General features: G+C 35.6%; 1 protein-coding gene across 5 annotated transcripts in view; it reads left to right on the top strand.

The window, feature by feature from the left end:
• LOC149072163 (cGMP-inhibited 3',5'-cyclic phosphodiesterase 3A-like) overlaps window positions 1–19752 on the top strand; it is a 360046-nt gene that overhangs the window by 269725 nt on the left and 70569 nt on the right. For 4 of the 5 annotated variants that reach the window (XM_089246826.1, XM_089246827.1, XM_089246823.1 and 1 more), the window contains exons 4-5: window positions 9192–9360; window positions 14669–15031. In XM_089246826.1, coding sequence (XP_089102952.1) covers window positions 9192–9360; window positions 14669–15031 — 532 coding nt within the window. The remainder of the gene's footprint in view (window positions 1–9191; window positions 9361–14668; window positions 15032–19752) is intronic. The other variant, XM_089246824.1, reaches the window with a different exon arrangement.

Raw genomic sequence — 19752 nt, 5'->3', positions numbered from 1 at the left:
TAAAGGCAACAAATTTATTGAAATACAGGAATGCTTACATAAAGAGAGGAGACACATTTAAATGTCATGATGTTTTTAAAGTAAGAATTAGCTCCTCAAGATATTTTTCAACTTTATATACTTTCAAACAATTCAATCAATGTGTCTGAAATTTTTATTTTTGCCGACGTAATTGCTATTAGCGTAATTTATTCCAAGATTAGATATTTTACGACTGTTGAGGACTGGAAACCCGTTGCCTGGTCTGACGAGTCTTGGTTCCAATTGCTTCGAGCTGATGGACGTGTACGGGTATGGAGAGAACCTCATGAATCCATGGACCCTACATGTCAACGGGGACTGTTCAAGCTGGTGGAGGCTCTGTGTTGGTATGGGGCGTGTGCAGTTGCCGTGATATGGGACCCCTGATACGTCTAGATACGACTCTGACAGGTGACAGGTACGTAAGCATCCTGTCTGATCACCTGCACCCATTCATGTCCATTGTGCATTCCGACGGACTTGGACAATTTCAGCAGGACAATGCGACACCCCAGACGTCCAGAATTGCTACAAAGTGGCTCCAGGAACACTCTTCTGACTTTAGACACTTCCGCTGGCCACCAAATCCCCAGACATGAACATTATTGAACATATCTGGGATGCCTTGCAACGTGCTGTTCAGAAGAGATCTCCACCCCCTCTTACTCCTACGGATTTATGGACAGCCCTGCAGGATTGATGGTGTCAATTACCTCCAGCACTACTTCAGACATTAGTCGAGTCCATGCCACGTCGTGTTGCGGCACTTCTGCGGGCTCGCGGGGGCCCTACACGATATTAGGCAGGTGTACGAGTTTTTTTGGCTCTTCAGTGTATAATTAAAGCAAATTTTTCAGATCTAATGGAAATTTTTTTCTAATATTTATAAAACCAAAAGCTGAAACTTCTTACAAATGAAGGGATAATTTTGAATAAATAAAAAAATATCTTGAGGAGCTAATTATATATATATACCGTAATGTTTACAAGTCTTTCATCAGATGAATAGCGAATTTCTCTTCGCGTTGATTATTAAAAGACAAAATTCCAGCACCGGTGATATAAAATAGCTTGTATAACAGCAAGTAAATTGTAAACTATAGATTAAAAACCATGAGAAATTTGAATTAAATACCACGATAACTGCACATGGCTGAGCTCAGGAAAAAAACCAAAATAGCCATGCTATGGACTCGAATTTTGACGTCACGGCCTCGGCGGAGTGATACATTACGACTTGTAGCATCTAGGAGGCTTTGGTACGGTGCACTTAATGCAGGTCGAACTTTGTCTACGCATACGAACAAGATTTTAAGGAAGGATGAACATAAATCGTGAAAGTATTCATATGAGATGGAGAAACGGATGATAAATTTCTCATGAGCGAAGACAGCTTCGATGCATAGCTAGCGTCTACTACTTCACCAAACCTGACCATATCGCTGCATTGCAATTCACTGCCATTGATGAGATGGAAAGGAAGGCGCTGTGTCTCGGTGGTCACCTCAAGCTCGTTAGGGAAAATATCTTCCCTAACGAGCTTGAGGTGACCACCGTCCTCCCTTGGATTCGAACCCGGGACCGTGACAGCATCTTACCACTACGCCACTCGGGTGCTATAGTAAGCGTTTGGCGCAGATTCAGACACTTCGTCAGAAAGCAGGTCGGATGGCAACTGAAGAGTAATTCCATACAAATAATTCGGCACAGGCGGCTTGAAGATCAAGATCATCCTTGAAAGCGGGTCGTAGCAGCACCTCCTAGAGATAGAATTTTTTATCCTTGAATATTCTGAGGGAAAATGGACTACTTACTGACGTCACAAGCAGCGTGCGGAGGCCTTCTATCTCTAGACCCAGGAGGATTATAGGAAGTTTTATTCTGTTCATTTGGTGTGGTTGTGAGCAATGATGGCACTTTTTAGGGTGCGATCAAATTGCTCGACCAGACCATTTGCAATCGGATGGTATGCAGTAATCCGTATTCGATCTGTTTCAAGTAGTATTGTGAGTTACTGGAACAAATGAGGTTCAAATTCGCCACCATCTGTGGTGACTGTTGAGGGATAACCAAACCGACTGATCTAAAAATCGAATAAAGCTTTGCAGATGGTTTCAGTGCGTATGTCCGATATCTATGTTACTTCGAGCCATCTTATAAATCTATCATGGTAAGACATAGATGTTCCCGTTTGATAGTGAATAAGGACCTATAATGTCTATGTGCAAATGAGAAAAACTAATACTGGGAAGTTCAAAGGTTCTCAGAAGTGCTTTAGTATGCCTCTGGGTTTTTACTCGCTGGTGTAATTTGCAGCAGCGGACAGAAGTTTCGATTTCGATGTTTTTATCCATGTTTGTTAAACAATTTTTAAAATAGATCTCATTAGACTAACACTTTTGAAATCTGGTGGTAAATTTGCTGATATAGTGGACAAAGCTAATACGTAATAACAAAGCTATAACATCGCACTACATTGAGAGAAAAACCGCCAATCGTGATCGATGACGGTCGAACTTGGATTCTAATGGAATTGAATAGTTCAGTCATTTTTTCAAATAGTGTCAGACCCGCTGCGGAGAGCCAAATTTACTTTCGTTGCGTGTTTGACGTGTAGCTGACTGCAAAACTGACACTTCACAAAAATTCAAAACGTTACAATTATTGGCAAAATTAAAAAACTGAAAGCACTTTTCCGTATTAGTTTTTCACAAAGAACGCCATGTGTAATTATTGGGCGGTCGATATAGTATCCACCCTGTATATCTATCGTTTATTATACAGCAAGGATTTTTTTTCTCACTTCAGAATGTAAAAATAACCACAAATGTGCTGGACTGTTCGACGTATCTTCTGCCATATACAAGAGCATGCTGCAGTAGCGTGGGAAAACCATTCACACTTGCGGACAGCATGTTAGAATCTAGCTGAGATCTTGCGGTGTACGGCATTTTTTTTTTTTTTCCGCTCAGACAAGGCGTATCGACACATACCCGAGATTTCATATATAGGTACTCCCATCCCCATAACCAAGAAGATAGCGAAAAAAAAAGTGTAAAAAAAAATCCTCCTCTTTGGCAAGTCTCAGGGAACAAACCACTTCATGTAAATTTGTGGATTTTTTACGGCTTTTTAAAATCAGTCCAAATTTTATGTAACTTTATCTTGTACTAGAATAGCTGGAAGAAATACATTAGAACTCTCTCTCTGTTCTTTCCCTCTCATCATCGTACCGTTTCGTTGGCAACCATTACGTATATGAGCGAAATTCCAAAAAAAAATTCCTCCATCTCAGTATTAGTTATTCTTACTTTTTTTTGTAAGAAAATTGAGAATAAATATAAATAAGTAAGCAAGAATATATATATATATATATATTCTATCTCGCTATGGTTTGAAGAGTGAAAATAATATAGGACACATGAAATCAATCTAAAGAAATGAACACCGGCTTCACTCTTTTTTCTCCTCTTCCCCCCCCCCCCAAAATGTTGACACAGATAACAGTTACTGAGTTATATCGCTGGTACGTCAACTACCTATACATCGTTCAAACTTATTGACAAAAGCCCGTATGTAAAGGGGTTAGTTGTAGCAATTTGCTAACCACACAAAAAAAATGTAGCTGACTCAGCTACTGTAGCTTTCAATTCAAATATCTCAGTGAATATTGCAAATAAAAACGTGGAACTTTTTTGTTGGCTTCAAAAGAGACAATGCAACAACTTTCTCATTGTGTTTTTGAGCACAAGGTGTCGATATAAGAATTTAGATTTTTAATTTTAATAATTATACAACCCCTTGCATTATGAATGTGCGTATCTGAGGTTCGAACATTATTTGGATACTTTTTCTAATTGGAAGTATGCCTCTAAGACCAACGGTTCGCCAGTAAAATGCGGCAGGGGAATTATGGAATAACCCTGCACCCTGAACGTTATTCTGAAAAGTGGTCCATGGTCTTTGTTTTATCAGCTAAAGGAGGTTCGTTTAACACGAAGGGTCAAGAACCCCCTGCTGAATAATAAATGAAAGGAATAAAAGAATCCAAAAAATGAACAATACCAATTTCTCAACATTAAGATTTTCCTTTCATAACCATTTTGAAAAATGAAAATTTTTTTTTTAGTAATCTCATGTTTATTAGTTAGCTACGAGCGTTGCTAAATAGAATACAGAGCTTCAAGGTAAGGATTTCTTAATATGACTTGACGGTGCTCTGCATCGCTCGGAAAGGATCATGTGAGATTGAGATCGGAACACCATAGGATGTTTTTGAACAAATTTCCATTAATTTCCGCGTTCGATTCCGGTAGGTAATGAATAGAGTGCTGCATGCCTTTACATAATTATTCTGGATGCCAGAAGGTTGAAAATGCTGAATTACGAGAATTACGTATAATTATATCCTCATTTTCCCCCCATGCGTCGATGATCGATGCATGTAAAAAGGTACGTCATGTTTTGAATTTCTTGTGTGTGTGTGTATGTGTGTTGTATTTTGAATTATTTATCAACCAAGTGTCTTTTTGCTAATAAAACCAGATTAGATTTAGCGAACATCGATTTGTCACGTTTCTATGCAAAACTTATGATCGTTCATAATTTTTATTATATTAGTGAATGTTGTATCTCGAATGTGCCCTGAAATTATTAACTGTGTAATATTATATTTTTATTAATCTTTTGGATGTGAGCTTGAGTACATTCGATCGTTAATATTGAGATCGCATGAAGATTAGCCAAAAGTGAAAAGTTGCCAAATAGTCAACCCCTTCACTTCCACACCCGTTATTTTTTATCAGCATAAAACAGTAGTATTTCACATATTATACAGGGTGATGCCTCAAGTCCCTTGGGCGTAAATTACTGGCGAACCGTTGATCCTAAAGCCATGTTTCCAATTAGAAAAGTATTCAAATAACGTGTAGACTTCAGATACGTCATTCATATATCGGGAGGGGGGGGAATGTATATTTATTAAAATAAAAACATTAACTTTTTATATGGACACCCAGTCTTAAAAAGTCTAATTAGAAAGTTATTGCCCTGTCTATCCTGAGGGCGCCAACAAAAATTCCACGTTTCTAAGTGCAATATTCGCAGAAATATTTTTGAATTCCAAAATGAGGGAAAGAACCGCATAAACTAACAGGCAAGCTGTCATTGTGATGTTCTTTTCCTTATTTTCAGTGGGTTTTTTTAAATTCAAAATAAAATAGCTCAGTGAATATTGCACTTAAAAAACTGAATTTTTTTAACACACACCTCAGAAGATAATTATTGTATTTCTTTAGACAGGGTTGTCCGAATAAAAAGTTAATTTTCTTAATAACTATACAACCACTTTCAATGTGAATGACGTATCTTAAGTCTACACGTTATGTGGATACTTTTTCTAACTGGAAGTATGCCTCCAGGATCAACGGTCTACCAGAAATTTGCGACCAAAGGACTAAAATAGGAAAAAACTGATTTTCTTCGAACCAATCGGGAATTTGTTTTTCGAGAAGACAATAGAGAGATAAAGAAGAGACTAAGATGAATGTTGGATTTAGCTCTTCTCGCCCTCTATAACTAATATTCAAAAGGATTCGAGAATATAATTTGAAGCCAACTGGGGGTGATGCCTAGTAAAAACGTTAAGAACCATGGGCATCGATTACGGCCGTGTGTGATTACTGTATTCAGAAAATACCAGACCAGTTTCAGATACGTGTACCACCCGCGCCCGTGTGGTGCAGTGGCAAGATGCTTCCACCAAACTGCACTGATTGGAAACTGTCTTAAAATTTTGTTTTCAACTAGCACTCTAGTAGAAATAGGTAAAATGGGAAGGAAACTGGTTATATATGGATGGAAGAGAAAAGTTTTTGTTTTCTTAAACAACATGAAGAGCCATTTCCGTACACACTACAGATGGCAAGTTCTCCTGAGAATTGAAGTAAAATTTACGAGATCCATTTTCATTGAAAAGGCTAATTTAGCATTGAAAAGGTTAATTTAGCATCCCAAAGGTTAATTTCATTAAATCTCATTTGTTTCTGTACATCGTAATTCTGGTTACCAGATATAACGCATTGTGTAATTGGTTTCCTACAGCTTATTTTTTTAATTTGCTCTATTCCCGTGATCTGATTATTTGGAGAAACTGATCCTACGCTTGACGCCACCCACGAGTGAATACATCATCATTTTCTCATGATGCTAACGTCTGTTAACGTGCACGATTTCTTTCAGTTACTTCATTTTTTTTAACATTGTGTCATATAGAGAAACGTATTTAATCGATCTCTGTCTATATCCTGCTCTAATGGCATGGAATATGAAAATAATCGGCTTTCGTGAGCGTCAAAATATTTCTAGTTGGAATATTAACACGATGTGTCCGTTGGCGTTAATCTCCTTTCCATTTTTCGCTCTAATACACCATTTAAAATGTAAACTTTTTTTTTATTTAACATTAATTTTTCGTCAATTTTTTTTTCTCGTCTTTACTCCAAAGACTAAAATAAACAAACAGACCGGGCTGTGTGAGTTAAAGAACACGTGCTTAATCCTTCAACAAGAATAACTATGGCATGCCATAACGTTGATGTTAGGAAAGGAAAATGTAATGAAGTGTAGGAATGTGTCTTTAACGACAAGCCATTTTTTTACTGTCTTCGCATGCAAATGGAGTACGAGATTAAAATATATCCCTCATGATGGTGAACAAAAAAGGAAATTATAAGAAAAGAATGTAATTTCGAAATTATAGTTAAGAAGAAAATTCCAACAGGAAAAATCAGGTGTTCCTGACATTTCATTTCTCTTTTCAACATCAACATCCCTTTTCTTTATATTCTTTTACGTTCGAACATGTTCTCGTGTGCTGGAGCTTGTCACAATTTTACCTTGATGATGATGAAAACCGTCTACCACTTAAAAATAGGAAAAAAAAATGATATTTTCTTCGAACCAATCGCGAATTAGTTTTCCGAGAAGACAATAGATAAAGAAGAGACTAAGATGAATGTTGGGTTTAGCTCTTCTCGTCCCCCTCTGCCCAAAACCTTATCATTTTGATTATTTTCTAAATATTCCAAATTATTTGAATTTTAAAATTAAGGGGAAAAAACATCTTTGATTAATTTTGCTTTCGTGAGTACTCGTTTGCGAACACATCACGTATGAAAGAATGGGAAGACGCAATTTTGTCTTCACTTGAAATGAAATATTCTACTTTATTTTCGTTTTTCTTTTTCGTTCAAGAGTTGATATCTTGAACTTATTTTAAACTCAATATGTATAAAGAATGTTTGCACTGAGCGAAAAACATATCAATATTTTATGTTTGCATTCTCTATTTTTGTGAAAAACGTATTTTTTGTCAAAGAATGTGTGGGTTCGAGGGACGCATTTAAGCTCTTTAGCGCTATTTCAGCATTATAGAATGAGACTGCTGTTAGGTGAAAACAACACAAGAACTGTAATGAAATCCGTATTTTTCAAATCAACTTTATACGTTTCATGCAGAAAAAAGAATTCAGTGAATTTGGTAGAAACACTAACTGTGCAGAGTATAAAATGAATTACATTATACAGGGTGGTTATAAATAAACTAACACTACATTCTAATGGAGGTATTTTGATTATACTTGGCATTTAGTATATATTAGCCATAGGGGAAAGACATTCAATGAAGAATAGTTTGATTTTCGACGACCAGGTAAAAGTGGCGTTTTTTATCGCAGTTGTTTTTTCCATAGTCCAAATAACGTACCAAGTTTCAATGAAATACGTCCACCACAGCGGACGCTACATAGGTCGGAGTAATATCAGTATAATTAACCTTTCATGTTCGACATTTTGAAAAGTAGAATAAGAAGAAAATTGTAATAAATTAAAATTAAAGTATTAATGTAATGATAATAATAAATAGTTATCATGTAAATTATTTGCTGGTCATTTTAGTTCTAATTAAAGACAAAAAACAAAAACAATGTTTTTGAAATAATTAGTTAATTCAAAACAAATTATCTAACCTGGCACTGTAAAGTACCGTCAGGATATAAAGGATTAAACTGAGTAGTGCCAGTTGAATTATGTATACTAATATATACTACTACGACCTATGTAGCGCCCGTTGTGGTGGACGTATTTCATTGAAACTTGGTATATACGTTATTTAGACCATGGGGAGAAAAGGTAACTGCTATTAAAAAAAAGAGCCACTTTTTCACCTGTTGGTAAAAAATTTAACTATTTTTATTTAATCTTTCTTTTTCCCCATGGTCCATATATCCTACATACTTGGTATGGAGGAGTCAAAATACCTCCATCAGAATAGGCGCTGCATACGTCTGAGTATTGTCACTTTATTTGTAACCGCTCTGTAAATAAATTGTTAATGTCAAATAAAAAAATACAAAAATGAAGAAAACACACTAATACAACACAAACAGGTACAAATTTTTCAAAATTCTATATAACCTAAAGTTTCCAAAGCCGTAATGATTTTTGCTCCTCCTAAACTTTTACAAAATTCCTTAAATTTCCTCTCATTTACAATAGTTCTTTTTTTCATTGGTACTATATTTAAATTACAGTAAAACCTGGTAGGAGGCCGACGGGCCAAAAAAATTCGTCCGTATAAGAGGGGTGGCCGTTTATCATTTGTTTGAAATGCATACTTTTATTATACAAGGGAAAATTATTATTTAGCCATAAAAGAAGAGTGACCGTATCTGAGAGGTGTCCGTTAAGAGGGGTTTTACTGTATATTCCTCTAATGGAATATCCATCCTAAGAAACTAGGATTTTTTGCGAGTGTGGCTTTGAAATGATGGACGAATTCAGAAAATGTAGAATTTTTGTTGTGATTATGCATACATGTGTGCATGTGTAATTGTTGCTGTTTTTGCATCTGATATCAATCACCGTCGATGAGATTTTTTTTGTTCAGGTATGACATTACCTTTTTTCAATATACACTTATATATATATTAGCTAAATTTTATCACTTTGGGAAGAATAAGGTACGAATAGGAATCTACGGACCAGATAAGTAGACACAATAAATAAATTTTTTCGAGATTCGCGAATCACAAAATAGTTTTATTGATATCAAGTTCGTAGCTTATGATACAGTTTCTTTTTTCGTTTTGTTTTTTTTCCTATCATTACAGCAGAACATGCTCAGCTAACAAAGGACGATCTTTTTCCACAACCTCAATTCCTACATCTTTCAGCAGACGAAATTCCAGGGATAGGAAGACTGTTTGCAGCCTGCATCCTCTTTCCTCGTGTGATATTAATGCACTTCAAGAGGCTAGAGCAGAACATGATCATCCCGAGGTAGGTACAATTTTCTTTCTGTCTATTGATCTTTCTGGTAAATCGACTGGTCTTACTCTAAGAATAGGGACATGTATCTTATTGACTTAGGTTTGTTAAGCCTCTTCGAATTGGAGTTTTCATTGATAGGTTCACATGGTAAGTCAACAAACATACACTATGTGTTTTGGGTCGAAGATTCAGTATTTCACCTTTTATAAATGGGATCACACACAGATAAAATAATAAATGTGAGATTAAAAAGATGCAATCAGATTTATCAGGTAAGTTCAAGAACCAAATAGTCACATTCGTAGCAAATTTATATGACTTGTAAGTTCAATACGAGAGTCTTATGACCGATTAGTGATTAGGTAAGAGTTTTAGTCGCATTTTTGTCAGGATTGTAACTTCGTGTTCTGGATTTTTGAAAAGTTGTTTTAAAGCCGTGTCCCACCAGCGGAATTTCGCAGAGCAAAAACCGGTTTTCAGGTGTGGCTAGCACAGCGCAGATGATTTCGGTCGATTGTGCGTAACCACACCTCAAAACCTGTTTTTTTGCTGAGGAATTATGTGGAGTTCTGCGGGTGTGGGCCCGGCTTCAGATTTCACGGGTGTAATCACACACGCACAACCTGAAGTGGATGCAAATTCGTGTGAGTAACCCATCTAGATCGATAAGCGACGCTTATAAATCTCAATTGGTTACGACTGCTGATATTTATAGCCCACGAATCTTCAACTTGTTGCTCGTGAGATTCTATTCAAGAGTGCCAGATTCCGTGCTGGAGAGATCTTCATTAACTTTCCCTTCAATTTACATTCAAGGATTTTGAATTTAGTTTTGGGCATACGTCAGAGTTGTCGCGTGGGTGCTTTTCTCTAGATACAAATCGTGTTCACTATTTGAAAAGGTCGAAGAATCCTATTCTAGTCTTTTCGGAAGAATTTAAAGAAATTTTATAAATTTTATTCTCACTATTCAACACAGTAAATAGTCAGATTTTATGAAACAACTTACAGCAACAAAACAAAAATTGTATCTACTCATTTTCTATGTGATCTCGTTTATGGTTTTTTCCCATCATATAGATCAGTGATTTTTTTTTCTTCAATTAATTTTCCGCTGAGGTTTTGTGATTTGTATGAATTCCCTTATTAAAGAAACTAATTTTGGAAAAATAAAGCGAAAATAATTAGTGAAATTATGTTTTGAAAAAAAAACATGTTCATTCGATCTCTCCTTTATTGATCCTAAAACAAGTTAATCCAAGAAATACATGGAAGTATTTCGTAAATGATGAATGGGAAAGAATTTTTTGCCCTAAGGAAATAATTAATGATGCACCTAAAGAAAATTGTATATCCATAAAAAGAAGATTTTTAATTCTGGAGCTCCAATGAATTCGTTGAAAAATTAATTCAGAACAGTTGTTTAATGAAAAACGATGTCGATTCAAGGGGAAAGATGAAACGATGATATTTTTTTACAATAAAATTCACGAATTATTTCGAGACTGAAATTCATTCCAGACTCGTCAAATCTGAAAAAATAACCTTTTTTTTGAGGTTTTTGGGTTTCAAATTCATTGCGTTCATTTTATGAACACGGAGGTTAATTAGAAGAGGACTTACAGTTTATAGGTAATTCTAAATGTCTTTGCTTCTGACGCGCTGCGTCTTTCCACAGTAATCATATGCTTGCGCGATTAGCGCCATCTCTCTTCCTCAAGTTGTAATAATACTTCTGGTTGGAAAGATTTTTCTGAAAAAAGATTAATATGGTCTCAAACTTCTGAAAACATCAGAACGTTCTTTGTGTGTTACATTAAGTGGATATCTTATTAACCTGGGCCACCATAATCTTTAAATTTGATGAGCTATCATGTATTGTAACTTTGCCTTACATACAGAATAATTGAGAAGGAATGATACACTTTTAAAATTGATATATAGTATAGTTGGTAAATGTTTTCACGGAATGATATCTGTTAATATGGTTCTATTTTCGCCAAGAACTATCAAGCCGAAAGCCAAGTGAGCAGGAGCATTTCGTGAAATAGGAAACAATTTTTACTATTCTCTTGTCTCTCTATTCCCGTATAAGCATGTGAGGCAACATTTTGATATTCCCAACTATACCTTTTGATAGCGTTCATCATCAGATAAACCGTGACTAATTTTTTGTTCAGACAATGGATTTTTGGCGACATTCATTGTTGAATTTTTCAGTGTTTTCCTCGGTTTAATTCGTCGAAAGACGTCCAAGTAGGTCTTCAGTTTACAGATAATTTTTCCAACGGAAAAACCATTCGTAAATTTGTGAATCAGTCAAAGTAAAATCCTTTAATGGTTTGTTCTACCACATGAACAGTCTCAGCTGAGGTTTTTCACAATGAAAAACAGAATTCCTCACGCATTTTGTTCTTTATGATCACACCTAAAAAATTGCAGGACACAATAGAACGTTGATGTGTGCGATATTGCGGTAGCATTGAACGTTTTGGCACCCGCTTGATGATTATTTTTTCCCCTTAGTAGGGAAAAAATGGGGAGCGGGCATTGTGGATCTTTGAGGGTTGTAACCTCTTTTCCCATAATCTTATGTGCACGAACCTCTGACGACTTTAGTAAAGTGGGGTTAAAATGCCGGTCCATGTAAACGGGTATTCACCGACAGGGTTTAAATTATAGTCACAATTTGTGGATAGGAGATCGACGCGGATTGGTTAATTTCAGGTTTTTTACCGATCCATGTTGATCTGTCCAAAAATTATGGCTATAGTTTCCCTTAGCGAAAATCCTTGAACCCTGTTTTATAAACATGCTTTATTTCATTTCTCATGTAAACGGACCTAATGACTGAGAGTATAGACTAAAACGCACCCCCTCCCCCCGAAGACGAATTTGATACACTGGGGTGTAAAACTAACCAGTCAATGCCTAATGGCACGATACAGTATTACCATTCCGGTTATTTTTAGCACCCCAACGTTTTTACTATTTAATCGGTACAAGATGATTATTTTTACAATTTTATACTTATTTTTACATATATTTAACACTATAATATATGCTACTAGAGTTTTTTCTGAAGACATAAGCATTCGATAACTCGTATTACTAGCTGGCGGAGTTCCAGAAATACTTCAGACGGCTTTCGGGATTCAAATTCTAAAATCAAGCTTCCCTGTAACCACCGATGCATCTGTTGTTCGTATAAAACATCTCTCTGCGTTCATTAGATTTCAATGAATAGAAATACAGCTTCATTCTTAGAATTTAGCATTCGTCACGAACCTATAAATAGCAGATTTTGACAGATAAGGTTCACGCAACAGAAAATAAGAAGTCTGTTGTATAACAAACACGAGGAGAAAATTATTAAATCATTTTGAATGAAAGCATCATTTATCTCTCCAGCATAGTGAAAATAAATTATAACATTGATGATAACGTTAGCGTCGATTCACAAAAAAATTATAAAATTTATTGTTTTGTTGAGAAACCTTTATCTCTAGAGATAAATGCTTCCCGATTTCATCATAAAAATTCACTCCCAAATTTAATTCAAAAAACTTTTAGATATTTTTCTTATTTTAATTATACTTTTGAGGTAAAAAATCAAATTGATCCCGTGGCTCCTCCGTCAATAAGATTATTTCTCTCAAATCATGAGGTTGGCTGGATTCAACTAATGCATTTTTCAATCGAAATGCCTTTTGCATGATGATGATCATGAAAATCCAGGAAGTGTCTTTGAATATTTCTCCCACTCTCTTTAATTACCAAAAAAAATAAATAATTCTATTTCGAGATTAAGAGGTATTTAGAAGCATCAAAGCGAAATAAATTATATTTTAAATACTTCATTTCTCTTCAGTGAATACTTTGCATTCAAATATCCTTCAATTTTTAGCGAATACTTGCGATTTCATGTGTGTGGTTGAATGAGAAAAACATGTGGTCGTTTGAGGTAATAATAATTTTTAAATAAAATTAAAATCTATTAAGCAGCTAGATATGTGTTGATTGTTTTCTAAGGCGGGGTTTCAAAGAATTTCCGATAATTGTTAAATATTTGGAAGAGAGAACAAAAGTGTATGTATCAGAAAACTTTGAGTCAAAATTACTTCGAAATACTTTTGTGATCTTGCTGCTTCTTTGAGTTTTTTTTTAATTTAAACGCTTCGAATTTTGTTGGAAAGACTTTGCTCAAACATTATATTGCTCAAAATTATGTCGTCTAATTTGAGTCAACAAGCCATAACTAAAAAGTTGTTCGAACCGGAATGTTACATCGCTTTGAAGTTAAAGAAATCGAAGAATGATAACTTTGATAACTATATTTGTACAAAGAATTCAAAATTTTCCACTTATTCCATTCGAGTCTACCTACACCAACATCGATTCCTTTAAGAAAGACTTCTAATCCAAAATGTTGCGTACATATTTCCCACGGATGCTCCTAAATAGAATTTCACTCAATAGCTGAGCTTACATCCAATTAGAGGATTAACATTATGTACTTGGAAACACTTCAATGCACATATATGAAATGAAATTTTGACTGCGTGGAACTCTCTTTATGGAAATTGGAATGCCTTGATGCATCAAAATTCCTATTAATGTTTCTTAAGTGATAAATACGTACAAAATATAGAGAAAGGGACTGTTTCTAGTAATTTGGAAATAATTTCTTGGAAAATCTTTATTACTATGAATAGGTATTCTTTTCCTGTTTGTCTATAAAGTTCCAAACTTTACTTTATATAGCTTCCAAGAAACCATTAGGAGCTTTGTTCGTGAAGTTTTTAGGCTATATTTTGGCCGAAGGTTTTTAACAGCTGGCTGATGCGAAGATATTTTTATGAAAGAGAGAAAATTCAACTGCCCTTGAGGGGAATCGAACAAACGTCCTCTCACTTGCCGGGTGAGCGCTCTAGCTCGTATATTTTGTCCCTTTGCAAAATGTTTATGCTAAGAGTGACGCGTAGGAGTCAGTTAGTCAAATCGAATAAACCTTTTCAAGGAAACAGAGTTTAAAACCTAACAAATGTGAAAACATTTCAGTGAAAAGAGAAATTATAAAGTCAATATTTTGTTTCAGTGGGATCAAAATAATTTCAGGAGAAGAAATAATAATGCTAATAGCACTCAACATTGCAAAAGACATGAAATTATTTCAACGTCACTCGATCTTTAAAAAATCAAAACAATTTTGGTCAATGACTTTTTCAGCGCTAAGCACCCATGAACATTTACAACCACTTACTTATATAAATGTATGATTTTTTTTTAAATTTCAATCGTATTATTATTTTTTCAGCGCCGTGTTGGCCCAGATGGTGAAGAAATCGAGACCACGGAGGACGATGAAGAGTCCGCAAAGAACGGTGGTCCACTTCCACCTCTGCCATGCATACGGAGAGTCAACATCACTTCTGATTATGAAAGTTCGAATGAATCACCCGGTAGCAGTGACAATAATGATATTGTACTTAGCAGTATGGACGATGGGAGTCGTTTGATGCGCATGCCCAAGTCGCTAGCCATACAAACTTGCCTGGACACGAACAGGTGCACTTTGTGCGGTGGACGCACGAAACACGGCATCAGTGTTGACAGTGTCACCAGGACACCGCCGTATGATTCTGATGATCTCACTCCCACTATATCTACCCCGCAAGAGGTAAGAATTTCAATCTTACAATTGAGAACTGTGTTTTGTAGCTTAGATCAAAATAAAAACTAAGATGATGTGTGATACTACTATTCATGGTGGTAGTATCAACAGTGGTCATGTGATTACCATTGTGATACTACATTGGTATCACAATTTATGAGTTTAATTCGTTACTGAAATAGTATCTCAAAAAGCAAACTACCTATTTTAAAATGTTAAAATAGATATTGTAGAAATATTCAACTTGTTCAAAGTACCCAAATTTTCGTGTAGCGATTGAATTTTTATTGTGCAATTCTATCTCATAAATCGAATATTTGGTCCCAACTTCAACCATTTTTTAACCCTTAGCGGTTCAGAGATGTTTTTGGAAACTTTCGTTGGTACAGTTCGTGCTTTGTAGTGCCACCTTCCCCAATAAGGAAGGCCCCTTTATGTGGGCTATTGCGTTTTTTGAATAGCTCATGAGTTCTGCCAAAATGCCGAATTGACAGGGATCTTCCTGTAATCGTAAAGAGTCGTTATAACAATGAAGTATCGTTTTTTCCTGATGCGATCCTATGTCGAGGTGGACTCGACATAGGACCGCAAAAGGTTAAGAATATTTTTTTCTCTTTACCCTTTCAGTGACAATCCCGAGATACCTTGTCACTTGATCTGCTTTATTTCTGTCACTCCGAGATATTTCGTCTTCTAAAAACGCAATGAAGCTGTTTTTATAATAAAACATGTTTTCCATCCCCCCCCCCAACCAACCAACTGCAATGGGTGGAGTCGGCCGCTGTGGGGGTCGAGTGGTCATAGTGACGGGCTCACATCGCGAAGACCCCGGTTCGAGCCCCACCGTCGCCACAGTGGTAGTCGGCTGAAGTTGGTTTTCTGTGTTTTCCAACTTCGAGGTGCAAATGCGAGCCGATCTCCCCGTTAAAAAGTCTCACCACAGAGAGCAACAGGCCTGCAAACAGTACAAATGTTCAATCGTTACACTTCACTCACTACTGAAACGTAGATGGCAGCACTGAAAAATCTGACATAACAGTAGATATTCACTCAGACTGTTAGGTATACACAGTTACACTTCCGGCACAATTCACTAGGTAGTGAATTGCCCCTGATGAGCAAGAAAAATAGAGAAAGAAATATACGCTCAGTATATATATATAAATGATACAAAATGATTCCCCCCCCCAAAAAAAGTATTTCTCTTCCTAGAAAGTCACGACACACACGATGGGCGGAGTAAATTTTCTCGTGGGGGGGGGGGAGTAGTTATCTGCTCGCAATCGGAAAAAAATTATTCTTAAAAATACGTGACAATTTTTGGGAAGGTTTCGCAAATTTCAAATGTGGCAGTTATAATACGGATCGGAAAAATTTTAAAAACCACTTAAAGGGTTGATTTGGATTATGCGCACGTCGAGTCTGTGTGTTATAATTTTATTAATCGAAAGCATTTTTTGAAAAATGATTTGGTTTTTGTCATTTATTTAGGTTTTACGTGAAAAGTTTTGGATATTACTTCGCAAAAAATAAACCATCTTATTTCATGTAGTGTCGTTTTTCTCAAAATTCAAATGTTACCCCATGCTATAAAATTGACTTTGCCTATAGATTATTTCGCCAATAATGTGGTAGTGTGGGAAAGAATATCTCATACCGGAAAAGGGAATTATTAAGAAATAAAACTGCTTCCAAATCAAAATGCTAGTCAAGATACATGTTTGTTTATCCATTCATGAATTTCCGAAATAATACTCAGATCTTCAGTTTAAACTGTTGAATTTCTGAAATTATCGAAACCATCATACTTAATGCTTTCGAGATCGATCTTCTCTCACATAACACGTTGCAGAAACGACCCTTGATGAAGCGAAATGCGTTTACGAAAGCTTCTGCGACAGAACTGTCATTTCGAATCCCTAATAATTACACGATAATCGTATATTCATGCAAGATCGAATTGAAATAATCAGTATTCACTTGCTAAGCATTCGCGTTTAGAGTGTGTGTGCGGACTTCGCTAGAATCTGTCAAGTCATCTAATAAAGTCTAATGTGAATTTTTAATCAACAGGTATCTGTAAAATGTGGTCTATAGACTAGAAATTATATCTCTAAATGTGAAAATACGAGAACATTTATTTATTTAATTGAGCCAGTTTTTCTTTTTTTTCATTCATTAGAATTTTACGCACGTAGGGATTAATTAGATCAGTAAAATAAACAAAATTTCGATCAGGTTATTTTCCGTGTTTCTCACGGAAAGGTCCACTACAGTGTAGCCAACAGTCGAAAACTCCAACTAGATTCTTCGTCAAAAATAACTAGAAACTGAACCTAAATAACCAGAATTAATTTTAGCCATTATTATCGTGAAAATATATATTATGCTACTAAAAAAATTGATAACATCACATAAAGAAAAATGCTTAGCAAAGTTGTCTTCAATATTCAATGACTTCAGCTGAAAATGATTTTAGAGTGACTAAAATTCACAAAGATGTTTGGGGACTTTGCCATCCTCAGTTGTTTCAATTTCTTGCAGGATCGATGCAGAAAAGTTCAAACTGTGAAAACACATTTCTTCTACGTAGGTCAGTGCAAATTACAAAACAGCATGCACCGATTTCGTTTCTAAATTATATTATTAATAAGATTTAACTGACTGGAAATTCTTACCTGCTGCGTGACCAAAAGACTTGCATTACAAACTGTACATTTGAAGGAACCTTGATATCCTTAACTTTCAATTTTAACCAATTTTTCAGTTATAATTTAATGAAAATTTATCGTCGTACTTCTTTTTAAAGGAATTCGCATATCTTAAAATGATCTTATAGGTATTTGAAAAAATCCGCATTATTGGAAAAGCAAAACTAGGCTGCAACTATATAGTAAACTGCAAAAGAAAAATTAAGACTAGATTTCTCACAAGCAACTAAACGACTATTTTTCCAACTAAATAGCCCTGCAAAAAGACTACATTGCTCAGAAATCGCCAACAAATAAGACTGCGGGATGAAAATGCAATAGGAGTTTTGTATTTTCCGTTAATTGCCCTATTCGTTGGTGATTTCTGAGTACTATTGGGCAAAGTATATCTACTCCTCCAGATTAGATTTAGTTGTAAAACAACCAAGTTGACGACACTGGTCGACTGACTCACTAATCGGTGTGTCTGTGAAGTTTTCGTGCTGGTCATTCGGAGCCATCTCTCTTCCTCTAGTGAAAGTAAAACTGTCGGGAAACTTCTGTCAAGGACTGAGCTCCGAACTTCGAAAACGTGAGAACGCTCGAATTGTTCTAAATCTTTTCACCAAGCTATTATTCTTCCGATATGATAGTGACACAGTCAAAAATATTTTAAAAAATATCATGCTTTAGAGAAAAAGTACAAAATTTAAATATCTATGAAAATCCACAGGTATGGCTTCAATTTACCATTTACCAAGAAGCTTTGCAAGACAAAAAATCGTGATATTTGAGTGCAATCAAACACCGAAGAAATTACGATGTTTTGTTTCTGTTCTTTTTTAGAATCTCCCACCCCTTTTTCTTATTTAAGTAAATAAAGTATTTACTTTGAAAAGTCTCTCACAAATACGAGAAATGTAAGTCATGTTCAGAAAATAAATCTTGGACCTTGAATGAAAGAATGTGATTTATTGGAAGAATTTATTTGTTGTGCATCTTGGAGAGATTAGAAGGAGCTTTTATTTCTTCAACATTGAAAAACTTTGTTTTAAATGTGCTTTTCGCCACAAAACAAAAGTCCACCTTTTATTTCTTTTATAATATTTTTAAGAGGATATAACGCGTCTTTTCGTTTCTTTTCATTCGTTGCGTTTTAAAATGGAGTCATTTTTAGAAAACCTATTTATTGTTCGAATTTTCACTATTCAAAATATTCTTGAAATGCTTGCATTTTTAAATTAATAGGGGATCTTAAACGCTCAGTTTTTATCCCTTGTTTTTCCCCATTACTATTACAGCTGACAGTACTTACAAACAGTCCTATATGTCATGTCAAAAGTTGATATGACATCACTTGACAGTATTTCGCCCCATGCTTGGCGTGGAGGGATTTTCATATCAAGTATTGACAATTCCTGTGTTTTGCGGATCGTAAATTTTCAAGCCATCGAAAGTCGTTAGTTATGCGAGAGAAATTGTATTCAAATCTTACGTATTTGTTTGTTTGAAAAAGTTCATAAAGACATCTTACACGGTGACTGCTTTAATTTTGTTACGAGATAAACGATGTTTGTTGCTGAACGTGTGTGTGTCTGTGTGTGTGGGCCGTAAAATGGAAACTTTCTAGAATTTCAAGATTCCTCGGAAGACTGGTTATGTTTGGAAATGGTGATTTTAGGAAGAAAATTCATCTCTTTCCTCCACTGTGACTCGAACCCAGATCTCTCGTTTGCCGGACGAGTGCTCTACTCCTAAGCTACGGAAACAGATAGAATATTTCTTCCTTGGAGCGTATATACATTATATGTTGAATGGCTCTATACATGAACGGTGGCAGCTATCAACTAATAGCTCGCGAGTGACATGGACCACCAGTTGGTGACATATATTTTGAGAAAGATGTCTTCTTCACTTGGCAAAATTCTTCGAAAGACAGGTTAGACTGATCACGAGCTATTAGTTGGTTGCTACCTCCGTCCATGTACGGAGTCATTCAACATATACAGGGTGATTTAGAAAAGATGGAAAAACTTT

The sequence above is a fragment of the Pholcus phalangioides genome, unplaced genomic scaffold (assembly GCF_987345545.1).
Source record: "Pholcus phalangioides strain wild (caught in Gottingen) unplaced genomic scaffold, Ppha-v1.0 ptg000017l_1, whole genome shotgun sequence".
Lineage (NCBI taxonomy): Eukaryota > Metazoa > Arthropoda > Arachnida > Araneae > Pholcidae > Pholcus > Pholcus phalangioides.
Note: the sequence above shows the minus strand (reverse complement) of the source record. Positions and strands in the feature narration are given on the sequence as shown.